This window comes from Taudactylus pleione, unplaced genomic scaffold, assembly GCF_031769625.1.
Source record: "Taudactylus pleione unplaced genomic scaffold, aTauple2 ptg000013l, whole genome shotgun sequence".
In the NCBI taxonomy this organism is placed as follows: domain Eukaryota; kingdom Metazoa; phylum Chordata; class Amphibia; order Anura; family Myobatrachidae; genus Taudactylus; species Taudactylus pleione.
In genome coordinates this window covers 198,633-213,056 of record NW_028284416.1, presented here as the reverse complement: position 1 = coordinate 213,056, position 14,424 = coordinate 198,633, and the positions used below count along the sequence as shown (strand labels likewise).

At 48.3% G+C, this 14,424-nt stretch overlaps 1 protein-coding gene across 1 annotated transcript; it reads right to left on the bottom strand.

Annotated features, from left to right (window-relative positions):
* Positions 1-2,304: 2,304 nt before the first annotated feature.
* Positions 2,305-5,385, bottom strand: LOC148542251 (DNA-dependent metalloprotease SPRTN-like). The gene is made up of 5 exons (XM_088469348.1): positions 5,183-5,385; positions 3,973-4,075; positions 3,458-3,583; positions 2,863-3,046; positions 2,305-2,396 (listed from the first exon to the last, which is right to left on the bottom strand). The coding sequence occupies exons 1-5, from the start codon at positions 5,383-5,385 to the stop codon at positions 2,305-2,307; spliced, it is 708 nt and encodes a 235-aa protein (XP_088325474.1).
* Positions 5,386-14,424: the final 9,039 nt, after the last annotated feature.

The window sequence follows — 14,424 nt, the reverse complement described above, 5'->3', positions numbered from 1 at the left end:
CTTGCACTGCAGTTTACCAGGGCCGAAACTAGGATTTTTGTCACCAGGGGCAAGACAGTAATTTGGCGCCCCCCATGTAATTCCCCCTGCAGTAGTGCCCATATTGTAATGCCCCCATAGTAATGCCCATATGTTAATACCCCCATAGTAATGCCCCTGTAGTGCCCACCATACAGTAATGCCCCTGTAGTGCCCATGCTCCCATATTAATGCCCCTGTAGTGCCCATGCTTTCATAGTAATGCCCCTGTAGTGCCCATGCTCTCATAGTAATGCCCCTGTATTGCCCATGCCCCATAGTAATATCCCTGTAGTGCCCTTACAGTAATACCCCTGTAGTGCTCATGCCCCCACAGTAATGCCCCTGTGGTAATGCCCCTGTAGTGCCCATGCCCCAATAGTAATGCCCCTGTAGTGCTCATGCCCCATTAATAATGCCCCTTATTGCCTATGCCCCCATAGTAATGCCCCTGTGGTAATGCCCCTGCCCCCATAATAATGCCCCTGTAGTGCAGCTTATTAAAAAAAAAAATACTTACCTTGAACCCCGCTCCTGCATCCAGCGTCGCGTCCGGTCCGCCGGCTGCTCCTTGGAACTATGGGGGAGATGTCATGACGTCTCCCCCATAGTGCCCGTGGGGAGAGCCGGAAGCTGGAGTTCAGGAGAGAACTCCAGCCTCCGGCTCCGGCTACACCGCGTCGCTGCAGAGAAGGAGCCGGGCGCCAGCTGGTAATAAATATTACCAGCGGACGTCCGGCTTGGAGCCTCTCTGCAGCGCCGGGCTGGAGGTCACTGGCACCAGGTACAGCGGCTCACCCGGTGCACGTGCACCTCCAGCCCCCCCCTAGTTGCGGCCCTGAGTTTACCCGCTATAATTCCCATCATCCACTACCACTCCCTGGCACTGCAGCTTACCCGCTATAATTCCCATCACCCACTATCAGTCCCTGTTCTGAGATGGTCAACGTACTCTGACGGTCACTGGTATGTTCTTGTATTTGTATTTTACAATATTGAATTGCTCCGGTACTTACATTTTCATCGCCGCAAGTCACAGCGAGTTAGATACTTAATTATCAGGGACCGTGAGTATTTGTAGTAAAGATGTATCAGATATGTGACACTCATACAATCACTAATTAGTTGTACTTTATTTAGCATAATAGGCAGGTTCTGTAGCTGATACATGTGGTCCTTCAGCTGGAATAATTGCCCACTCCTGGGCTAGGGCTAATGGTGTTTTTTCCGGGGCCACTTTCAGTTCCCAGTCCGCCCCCGGCCTCTAACAGTCAGCGTCTCCTCAGCAGCCATCTTGTGCACAACGTTGCTTGGATCCGGGTGCAGCTGCTGGTGCTGTAGAAAACAGAGGTTATTCCGGCGCCTATTTAGAGAAGGTGCCACAGGTGTATGGTGATTGGCAACCTGCCTCTGTATACGATGTGGGCACAGTTTGATGATGGATGCAAGCCCTTGACTGGCACACTGTCTATAGGTGGGCTGAATAAAGTGCTGGAAGCAGTGTGAATACAGTCTGTGATTAGGGCGGGGCTTTAGGGTGGTTGTAGTACTGTTGGCAGCCTGTAGGTGGTGTAGTCACATAGAATGCTGCGTGTTCCCAGGAACAGATGGTGGGCAGAGGTGCAGGTAGGATGCCAGCTGGTATAGGTGCAAATGCAGGGCAGCCCTGTTGGTAGAATGTGGACTGAAGCAGATGCAGGGAATACTGACACAGCAGGCAGCTGGGGACTGGTACCATGCAGGACACACACTGTGAGTACAGGATGCTCACATGTAAATGCTGGATGCTGGTGGTAGCCAGCTGCAGAGTGCACCTGAATGCAGAGATGTGTAGGGAGAAGCACTAGTCCAGAGCACTTGAAAACTGCATATAATGGGCACAGAATACACTGGTAATTGCAGGTGACAGGAGCTGGGAGCCGCTGCAGCCAGGAGCCAGGATACTGCTCTCAGGGAGGAGTGTTGTTCATGCCAGTAGTGGAGGTTTAAATAGGGCGGTCCCAGAGCCTATTGGTTTGACAGGTCATGTGAGCATGACTGTAGGAATCTGGTAGGCCGATGTAGTCACATGATTTAATCCAAGATGGTGGCAAACATGCTCCGCTGTCGCGGGTACTACCAGGTGGGTTTTGTTAGGCTCACGTGTATTTGTGCCGGCCAGGGTCTCAGGAGCACAAAGCACGACCAGAAGGAACACGGATGGTGATGATATGTCTCCGCTGGACCCGCTAATGGGGGCTAAGATCCCGACGTGTGACGGGCACAATGAGGGCGGCCGCCAGTGTCTTATATGGCATCGCTCTTCCTCGCTCTCTTTGTTGGTGTGCGAGAGGCCGCGTCACGAGGTGCATCACTAGTGGTCCTCGGCCGCCTCCTTCCTATAATACACAAGTATCAATTAGAGACATAGCAAGTGCATTGTGCAAGGTGATCTTCCTATGGTTACTGACAGTTATCGGGTACATCACAGGACTTTATCACTGCTCAGCACATATAAGGTGATATATTACAGGATATAATGTTACCTATAATCATGTATTCAGGCCACTGGTGTCTGACTGTGAGGGTTGCACATACCCAGCATTTTCTATGTGTAACGTTATAATGTGACGTTATGCTGTGATAAATGGGCGTATGCCTCCTGCCCCTAAACTGTCACTTACCCAACGTCAGTGGTGTGATCTGTACAATGTGGCTCCTGTCCTGATTGGGGCCTATGTGCATTATTTGGATTTCCTTCCCCCGGGCAATGTATCAGGAGATTGCGGCATATAGTCACACTTAGGTGAGTACAGAGAGAGAACTCGGTGGTCTGAGCCCCAGAAGAGTCATTATGTTTCTTACCTTGGCGATGGGGTTCCCTCACTTTGCGGATTTCTCCCCCGCACAGCTGTTCGTGCAGTGACCACCATCTTGCCCTAGTAGATGGCGGCCGGTTATTCATCCGCTTTAAGTAGAGCTGGCATCGCATGCACTGCCACCAGTGTTTCTTCAGTGCCTCCTCTTCTGCGTAGAAGTCATGGTAGATCTAATCACATCGTAGAAATAAAACAAATTATAGATACAAATGGTGACATCATTTCACTGATTGCATGAAAACTCTAAAGTCTCCTGTCCTGTACATAATTACATACATGATAGGGATCCGCAGAATAATACAGGATAACATTATGCAGTGTAACATTAGAACGGGCAAATTAACGCTTAATGGGGTAAGTAACCTTATGGTAACGTGTGTGCCAGGCCTAAGGGTCACCAGGACTCCTGCCAATGTCTCACCACATACAGCTGGCTGGTATATAGCCTTATGGTAACATGTGTGCCAGGCCTAAGGGTCACCAGGACTCCTGCCAATGTCTCACCACATACAGTTGGCTGGTATATAGCCTCCTCTCTCCTCCCACATACACGGACCCTTAATGACTGACTATGTACTTACAGTAATGTTAGCACCAGTCAGGCTGTTTATACGCTCCATCTCCTTCACAAACTGCTCACCATGATGAGACGTGTCCCTTATTTGGGACACATACAGGAAGGCATGGATCATCTCATGTAGTAAGCTCTGCAATACACCAAATAATGGGCCTGTTATAGTAAGAATGATACAGACATTACACTCTCTTTGTTTGTTAAAAACGATTGAGGTTTATGTTTCCAGATGAGATGGAAAGAGACAAACACTGTACTATGTACTATTACATAATTGGTGAAAACTTTCAATTTTGTTTATTCTCAAAAATGTCCCTTCTTCTCCCCATTATCTCATTCCAATACTTCATTAGTATCAATGTTGTAAATTACTTTGACCCCCTGTGCATGGTAAGGGGGGGGGGCATGGAGGGAGGTGTGGGGGAGATATATGGGGAGGTCAGAGGGTCATCACACCCTAATTTCTATGAAATGATGGGATCCCTAAATATTTATCCCCTCTGAAAACACAACCTATAGTACCTCTACTAGTTTCCTCCTGGGCAGCTGCTCCAGGATGGGTTTGCTCAACCTGATGAAGCAGATTCCTCCAAACTCCTTTCCCTGGCGGCAGTATCCGGCCATTCTGGGGAGAGAACACAAATCGCACATGAGTAACATCCATGGTCTGATGCAATTACATACGAGGAGGTGACAATTGAGAGAAGAGGCTAACATTAGTGGCTATATAAATATGATCGTTATACGCACCCCACATAGATGGGACCAGCAGTGACTCTTACCCTCTTGGATGAGGGGGGCTGTTGCTGCCTGTGCTCCCAGTAACTGTACTGCAGGAGGAGAGGAAAAGGCAGTAGTTCTGCCCAGCCAGGTCCTGGCGCCTGCTCAATGGAGCTGGTAGGGGCCAGGACTGGCACATGCACAAAATGATGGCTTCTGGGGACTGCATCGGCTGCAGCTCCTAGAAGCCATATTGGGCTGACCGAAAGGCACCCACTGGAAGCACACGCTCTGCTAATCACAGCCTGCACTGGCAGTACCAGGGGGGTAAACACACCTCCCCCTGGGACTGCCAGTCCTGTGTGTGATTGGCAGATAGCTCTTCCAATTGGAAGCCACTGCCAGTCACAGTGTAGCCAGTGCAGTCACTCTCACTGGCTCGCTGAGGTAGTGGATTTTACTGGGGGGGAGCTGTGGTAAAATCCGCCACTGGATGTGACTGACGGCCGCCCAAAGGTGGGAAAAGCAGAAGCACTTGTTTTGGTTCTCCTGAAAATTATAAATGCATCATTTTGTTTTTACCATATGAATAGTGTTCTCATGGGGCCCGGGGCCCCTAGACCCATTAATAACACAAACGCAACACACTGACAGCCGGAAACCTCTGCAGAATTGCGCTGTGCCTCTTCATGCCTCATCCTCACTGTCACAGGCTGGAGAAAAGTCTGCTCACCCAGAAGTCACATAGAACCTGAGTATATAGCGCGTGACACTTATTTAACTTACATGAAACCCCCACTGATCAGTTATTATGTAGGTTGGAGGGCCACACATAGATGTACAGTATAGAGATGTCCATCACTGCCCTATATGTGTAATGTGTACCAGGCAGCCACTTACAGATATATATCTTATTGTTATTAGTAACCATTGTTTATAGGGGACTGTAGAAATAACTGTTAATAAATAGGAATATCTTATAATAAACTGATCTGACAGTATCTACACTCACAGCTTCAGCCTAGAGCTCCACGCCACGGGTACATCAGCCAACTTCCCTCCGAAGTAAGCGTCATTGAACTCGGTAAAGAGTTCCTGGATGTCGGGGTTGGGATCTATCGATTCCCAAGCCTCGTCCACAATCGATAAAGACTCACTAACACCTCCAATCTCCTCAGTGTAGTCCAGCGCATTCAGTCCATCATCGGCCTCCATCTTCCTCCTTTGCCTAGAACTGATGGCTCAGTAACTGTCAGGTGCTTTGCATATAGGCCACAGCGTACGTGTCACAATGGCTGGGTTTATGATGCTTGTGCGGGTCACAATGGCTGGCTCCATGATGCTTGGGATGTTACTAATACCCATCCATCCATTTATTTATCTCTCCTAGGGCCCCCATTTACTAACGAGTTTTATCACCAAAACGAGTGATAAATGTCACTGTGTATGATAAATGGTGCTCCAGCCAATCACCTCCCAACTGTCAACAGTCAGAAAAATGACAGTTGGGAGCTGATTGGCTGGAGCACCGTTTATCATACACAGTGACATTTATCACTCGTTTTGGTGATAAAACTCGTTAGTAAATGGGGGCCCAGGTAGTACATCATTCCTTAAGTAGATTTAAACTACAGTAGTGTTTATTTAAGCATAATTACCAAAAATAATAGCAACGTTTGAGGCAGAATATTGTCCTTTGTCAAGAATGCTCATAGAAGTCCATAGGCTTCAGTAGCCAATTAACTCCATCTATAGAAACCTATGGGGCTGCTGCGGTGTGTGTGTGTATATATATATATATATATATATTTATATATATTAGACAGTATAATGGCCCCGCCCCCACCTGAGAGCTCTCAGTGACTGTTAGACTGACATACAGTGAGGCCCCGCCCCCACCTGAGAGCTCTCAGTGACTGTTAGACTGACATACAGTGAAGCCCCGCCCATACCTGAGAGCTCTCAGTGACTGTTAGACTGACATACAGTGAGGCCCCGCCCCCACCTGAGAGCTCTCAGTGACTGTTAGACTGACATACAGTGAGGCCCTGCCCCCACCTGAGAGCTCTCAGTGACTGTTAGACTGACATACAGTGAGGCCCCGCCCCCACCTGAGAGCTCTCAGTGACTGTTAGACTGACATACAGTGAGGCCCCGCCCCCACCTGAGAGCTCTCAGTGACTGTTAGACTGACATACAGTGAGGCCCCGCCCCCAGCTGAGAGCTCTCAGTGACTGTTAGACTGACATACAGTGAGGCCCCGCCCCCACCTGAGAGCTCTCAGTGACTGTTAGACTGACATACAGTGAGGCCCCGCCCCCAGCTGAGAGCTCTCAGTGACTGTTAGACTGACATACAGTGAGGCCCCGCCCCCAGCTGAGAGCTCTCAGTGACTGTTAGACTGACATACAGTGAGAAACAGATGAATAGGGAATGCGCTCTACCACGGTGGTCAGGTTATATTGGTAGCTGCTGAGTGTACGTACCTCACTATATATATGCACAAGGGTAGGTCTGGTCACTAAGCGCATACACTGGCCTGAAGTCTGAAAATAGATAGGAGCAAAGTGTATTCACGTGTTGCTGCGGGTATATAGTGAAAATCTATACTCCTATAAATAGATTTAAATATATACACGATATGTGTCTGGTACAAATCATTTTATTGAATCAGTCAAAACAAATATAGATCAAATGTTCAAGGATAATACATCTATGATATAGGATAATACGTCTATGATATAGGATAATACGTCTATGATATAGGATAATACATCTATGATATAGGATAATACGTCTATGATATAGGATAATACATCTATGATATAGGATAATACGTCTATGATATAGGATAATACGTCTATGATATAGGATAATACATCTATGATATAGGATAATACGTCTATGATATAGACTACATGAATAAACATACAGTCAGGTGCATAAGTATTGGGACATTGACAGAATTTTCATATTTTGGCCTCTATTCACCACCACAATGGCTTTGAAATGAAACAAACAAGATGTGATTTACCTGCAGACTTTCAGATTTAATTTGAGGGTAATTACATCCAAATCAGGTGAACGGTGTAGGAATTACAACGGTTTCTATATGTGCCTCCCACTTTTTAAGGGGCCAAAAGTAATGGGACTATCAACTCAAAAGCTATTTCATGGACAGGTGTGGGCTATTCCCTCGTTATCTCATTATCAATTAAGCAGGTGAAAGGTCTGGAGTTGATTCTAGGTGTGACATTTGCATTTGGAATCAGTTGCTGTCGACTCTCAATATGAGATCCAAAGAGCTGTCACTATCAGTGAAGCAAGCCATCATTATTCTGAAAAATCAAAACAAACCCATCAGAGAGATAGCAAAAACATTAGGTGTGGCCAAATCAACTGTTTGGAACATTCTTAAAAAGAAAGAATGCATCGGAGAGCTCAGCAACACCAAAATACCCGAAAGACCACGGAAAACAACTGTGGTGGATGACAGAAGAATTATTTCCCTGGTGAAGAAAAACCCCTTCACAACAGTTGGCCAAATCAAGAACACTCTCCAGGAGGTAGGTGTATATGTGTCAAAGTCAACAATCAAGAGAAGACTTCACAAGAGGGAATATAGAGGGTTCACCACAAGATGTAAACCATTGATGAGCCTCCAAAACAGGAAGACCAGATTAGAGTTTGCCAAACAACATCTAAAAAAGCCATTACAGTTCTGGAACAACATCCTATGGACAGATGAGACAAAGATCAACTTGTACCAGAGTGATGGGAAGAGAAGAGTATGGAGAAGGAAAGGAACTGCTCATGATCCAAAACATACCGCCTCATCAGTGAAGCATGGTGGTGGTAGTGTCATGGCGTGGGCATGTATGGCTGCCAATGGAACTGGTTCTCTTGTATTTATTGATGATGTGACTGCTGACAAAAGCAGCAGAATGAATTCTGAAGTGTTTCGGGCAATATTATATGCTCATATTCAGTCAAATGCTTCAGAACTTATTGGACGGCGCTTCACAGTGCAGATGGACAATGACCCGAAGCATACTGCAAAAGCAACCAAAGAGTTTTTTAAGGCTAAAAAGTGGAATGTTATGCAATGGCCAAGTCAATCCCCTGACCTGAATCCGATTGAGCATGATGAAGACAAAACTGAAGGGAAAATGCCCCAAAAACAAGCAGGAACTGAAGACATTTGCAGAAGAGGCCTGGCAGAGCATCACCAGGGATGAAACCCAGCGTCTGGTGATGTCTATGCGTTCCAGACTTCAGGCTGTAATTGCCTGCAAAGGATTTGCAACAAAGTATTAAAAAGTGAAAGTTAGATTTAGGATTGTTTAGTTTGTCCCATTACTTTTGGCCCCTTAAAAAGTGGGAGGCACATATAGAAACCGTTGTAATTCCTACACCGTTCACCTGATTTGGATGTAATTAACCTCAAATTAAATCTGAAAGTCTGCAGTTAAAGCACATCTTGTTTGTTTCATTTCAAAGCCATTGTGGTGGTGAATAGAGGCCAAAATATGAAAATTCTGTCAATGTCCCAATATTTATGCACCTGACTGTATATAAAAAAAATATTTGAAAAATATTTTAATACAATGGTGAATAAAGGAAGTCTGTGCAGCTGGATAAATGGGGTGCACACAGGGTCTGATTCAGAGCCGGACGCTATTTGCGCTCGCTCGTTCAGAAAAAGGGGGTGGCTATTCAAATGAACCGTTCGCTCTTTGCGGTCTGTTCACGCCTCCATGAATGAACGAGCGAACAAAACATGCGGTCGTTTTTTTTAAAAATACGCCCCCTGGCCGCTCGCATCATACGTCATGTCCGCTATTTATTAGATTAATCGAGTACATCGAACGGCGTCTGAACTGCTCGCTATTCTTGTGGTTGGTTTTTCCTACCGCAATGTTGCGAGCAGTTCTGACTATAAAATAACCAAGTGACGTGGTCAATGACGCTGCTGTATTAATTATGCACACCCTTAAAATGCCCGTTTTGACCTTTAGGCACGCCTGCGTTCTGATTTCAACTCCCCGTTTTCAAGCACCTTCCCCTGTTACCACCCACAAACGCCTCATCCTGTCACTCAAAATAGCAGGCATTCGCTATATTGCGAGCACACGATTTCTGGCCGCACTGAGTGGTTCGCGCATGCGTACTAATACCCGTACGCATGCGCAGTTGTGCGAACATCGCTCGGAACGAACGAGCGGCCGCTTACGAGCGGCTCTGAATGAGACCCATAATCTGCTCAATCAATCAAAAAAATATAAAAATGTAAGATGTAAACTAACTAAAGAGTCACAAACCCGCACTTCAGCGGCACTGACCGCGGACCCCACACACCGATATCCTGATGTGAAGTGGGGACTACCAGTGTTAAGTAACAAGAGTCACAGGACTTTAGTCCATTCAGGACGCAACAAGAACCCTTTATCATTCTATGCTTATAGCCTCTATACAGGGCGAGTAAAACGCTATTCAGCGTATCTCCCTGTGCACAACAACATTGTGTTTTCTCACTAGTGTTTGTTTTATGTTATGTGTTGTAATATGTATACCGGTATTAGTCCCGCTTTTGATTGATTGTGCAGATTATGTGCACCCCATTTAACCAGCTACACAGAGGGCCTGATTCAGACCAAGTCGCAAGTGCTGAGCGCTCGCAACCGGGACGATGGCGGCCCACAGCGCATGCCTTGGACGGAGCTGGCTCCGTCGTGCGCATGCGCGAGACCCGGCTAGCGACGGGCAATCTGTCGCTCCAGGTCTCGCACCAAAGGGGACAGGCTGTCGATGTTGAGTGACAGCTCGCCTCCTTTGGTGGGCCGGCTGGGGGGGTGGCTGCCCAAACGGAGGTGTTCCCATGAGAACGCCTACCATTTGGGGGAGGCCCCACTGACATCACAAGTGATGGCAGTGGGAGAGCTTCCAGCTCTGTTGGAGCCGAAAGCTCTCTGGGGCTTGCGGCCACGAAACCCTACCACAAAGGTCTCGTCGCAAGCCCGATGGTCGCGATGGTCTTGACCATCGCGACCATCATCATGGACGCTCGCATTTGCTGTGGGTGGTCACCCACAGCCATGCGAGCGGCCAGGAGGCCTCTCCAAAAAAAAAAAAGCCCGGCCCTGATTCAAAGCGAGCGCTCTGTAAGAGCATACGGCTCTGAATCAGGGCCAGTGTTTCTATCTCCTCAGCTCTGCTTGGTTGGCCTCAGCTGTTTTTTTTTTTTTTTGCTCGGGCTCCGAACCCCGTTCCCTTAGCCCCACCCCCAATCCCGCCCCTTAACTATTCACATTAATCGTTTTTGCCATCAAATTCTTCTGATGCGATGGTTAGTTACCATCGCATCGAAAGATTCAATGGTGGAAGCACTGCCATCATATGATGATGGGCTTCCGATGTCCATCCCTACTGCTAAACTGACATACAGTGAGGCCCCGCCCCGACCCCGGAGCTCTCAGTGACTGCTATGCTGACATACATTGAGGCCCCTCCGCCACCTCAGGGCTCAGTGACTGCTAGACTGACATACACTGAGACCCCACCCCATCCCAGAGCTCTCAGTGACTGCTAGACTGACATGCAGTGAGGCCCCTCCGCCACCTCAGGGCTCAGTGACTGCTAGACTGACATACACTGAGGCCCCGCCCCATCCCAGAGCTCTCAGTGACTGCTAGACTGACATACAGTGTGGCCCCGCCCCCTCACAGACACAGCCAGCAGCACTGCCTGGATGCATAGGACTGAGGGGGACATGTATCAAACCTTCTACAGAGAGGGGATGTTCCCCATAGCAACCAATCAGTTTTTAGCTAGTATTTATCAAGTACATTCTATAAAATAATAGATAGAAGCTGATTGGTTGCTATGGAAAACGTCTTCCCTCTGTGGAAGGTTTGATACATTCAGAGCTGAAGAACTCTCTGCAGAACAGTTACCCCTTAGTGCTAAAGAGAGGCTGAAAATGTAAAGGATTGTTTTCAAATAAATCTTTATATTACATTGTATCAACCAGACACGTGCGTGTCACTGGCATGTCCAAATCAGCGACTGTGTCTTTTGACACCGGTGGCCATGCTTAGACAGGAATTCTGTGCTCCATGGGGCTGCGAATCAGGCCCCTGTGTCTAATAATTGTAAGAATAATTTTGCGCACCGATGGTCAGCCCTAATCTTACAGTCAGCCTGGTCTATTGGGCAGCTGGCCAATCAGATTTAAGGGTGGGGCTTAACGTGTAGTCCCAGGGGACGGAGCGATTTTTCCATGTCAGTGCCAGGTAAAAACATTGTGGGGCTCTGTGCCTTCGATGGCATGGAATCATTGGATCTCTGCCATCAATCGCAAAACTATCAACCATCGGTGGTTATACATCGATGGTTCGTAATTGTCGATGGCCATCCCTAGTCTGCAGTACAAGCAGAGTCTTTCTGTACAGATGAGTGCAGACAGTCTGTGTGGACTGGAACGATGGCGTTTGGCTGCGTGACTTATGACATCACGAAACCTCGTTGGTCATATGTCACAGCCCTGGCCATGTATGAGTTGTTGGAAGAGCTCAGGGCTGCCCAGGCCAGGACATTGAGCTAGCACTGCCGTGACTGCGCCACTGCGAAGGACACCGCACCCGCTGTAAGTAATCGCAAAATCCAGGGATTGAAGCTTCAATTAAAATCCCGGACTTTTTGAGGTTAAATTCCGGGATCCCGCGGATCAGGATCCAGGGATTGGATTCCCTAGTTTTCACTGTTTCTGTACTATATAAGGTGCTGCTGACCCCTTGTGGCACCATATATAATAATAATAATATAATATTGGATAATACTAACTTCAGCTTCTGTATGAAGCTGCTGTACTCAAAACTAACCACTAGGTGTCCTCCTGTCAGTTACACCCACTATAATTCCCATCACCCACTACCACTCCCTTGCACTGCAGTTTACCAGGGCCGAAACTAGGATTTTTGTCACCAGGGGCAAGACAGTAATTTGGCGCCCCCCATGTAATTCCCCCTGCAGTAGTGCCCATATTGTAATGCCCCCATAGTAATGCCCATATGTTAATACCCCCATAGTAATGCCCCTGTAGTGCCCACCATACAGTAATGCCCCTGTAGTGCCCATGCTCCCATATTAATGCCCCTGTAGTGCCCATGCTTTCATAGTAATGCCCCTGTAGTGCCCATGCTCTCATAGTAATGCCCCTGTATTGCCCATGCCCCATAGTAATATCCCTGTAGTGCCCTTACAGTAATGCCCCTGTAGTGCTCATGCCCCCACAGTAATGCCCCTGTGGTAATGCCCCTGTAGTGCCCATGCCCCAATAGTAATGCCCCTGTAGTGCTCATGCCCCATTAGTAATGCCCCTTATTGCCTATGCCCCCATAGTAATGCCCCTGTGGTAATGCCCCTGCCCCCATAATAATGCCCCTGTAGTGCAGCTTATTAAAAAAAAAAATACTTACCTTGAACCCCGCTCCTGCATCCAGCGTCGCGTCCGGTCCGCCGGCTGCTCCTTGGAACTATGGGGGAGATGTCATGACGTCTCCCCCATAGTGCCCGTGGGGAGAGCCGGAAGCTGGAGTTCGGGAGAGAACTCCAGCCTCCGGCACCGGCTACACCGCGTCGCTGCAGAGAAGGAGCCGGGCGCCCGCTGGTAATAAATATTACCAGCGGACGTCCGGCTTGGAGCCTCTCTGCAGCGCCGGGCTGGAGGTCACTGGCACCAGGTACAGCGGATCACCCGGTGCACGTGCACCTCCAGCCCCCCCCTAGTTGTGGCCCTGATTTTACCCGCTATAATTCCCATCATCCACTACCACTCCCTGGCACTGCAGCTTACCCGCTATAATTCCCATCACCCACTATCAGTCCCTGTTCTGAGATGGTCAACGTACTCTGACGGTCACTGGTATGTTCTTGTATTTGTATTTTACAATATTGAATTGCTCCGGTACTTACATTTTCATCGCCGCAAGTCACAGCGAGTTAGATACTTAATTATCAGGGACCGTGAGTATTTGTAGTAAAGATGTATCAGAGATGTGACACTCATACAATCACTAATTAGTTGTACTTTATTTAGCATAATAGGCAGGTTCTGTAGCTGATACATGTGGTCCTTCAGCTGGAATAATTGCCCACTCCTGGGCTAGGGCTAATGGTGTTTTTTCCGGGGCCACTTTCAGTTCCCAGTCCGCCCCCGGCCTCTAACAGTCAGCGTCTCCTCAGCAGCCATCTTGTGCACAACGTTGCTTGGATCCGGGTGCAGCTGCTGGTGCTGTAGAAAACAGAGGTTATTCCGGCGCCTATTTAGAGAAGGTGCCACAGGTGTATGGTGATTGGCAACCTGCCTCTGTATACGATGTGGGCACAGTTTGATGATGGATGCAAGCCCTTGACTGGCACACTGTCTATAGGTGGGCTGAATAAAGTGCTGGAAGCAGCGTGAATACAGTCTGTGATTAGGGCGGGGCCTTAGGGTGGCTGTAGTACTATTGGCAGCCTGTAGGTGGTGTAGGCACATAGAATGTTGCGTGTTCCCAGGAACAGATGGTGGGCACAGGTGCAGGTAGGATGCCAGCTGATATAGGGGCAAATGCAGGGCAGCCCTGTTGGTAGAATGTGGACTGAAGCAGATGCAGTGAATACTGACAAAGCAGGCAGCTGGGGACTGGTACCATGCAGGACACACACACATTGTGAGTTGTGAGTACAGGATGCTGACATGTAAATGCTGGATGCTGATGGTAGCCAGCTGCAGAGTGCACCTGAATGCAGAGATGTGTAGGCAGAAGCACTAGTCCAGAGCACTTGAAAACTGCAGATAATGGGCACAGAATACACTGGTAATTGCAGGTAACAGGAGCTGGGAGCCGCTGCAGCCAGGAGCCAGGATACCGATCTCAGGGAGGAGTGTTGTTCATGCCAGTAGTGGAGGTTTAAATAGGGCGGTCCCAGAGCCTATTGGTTTGACAGGTCATGTGAGCATGACTGTAGGAATCTGGTAGGCCGATGTAGTCACATGATTTAATCCAAGATGGTGGCAAACATGCTCCGCTGTCGCGGGTACTACCAGGTGGGTTTTGTTAGGCTCACGTGTATTTGTGCCGGCCAGGGTCTCAGGAGCACAAAGCACGACCAGAAGGAACACGGATGGTGATGATATGTCTCCGCTGGACCCGCTAATGGGGGCTAAGATCCCGACGTGTGACGGGCACAGTGAGGGCGGCCGCCAGTGTC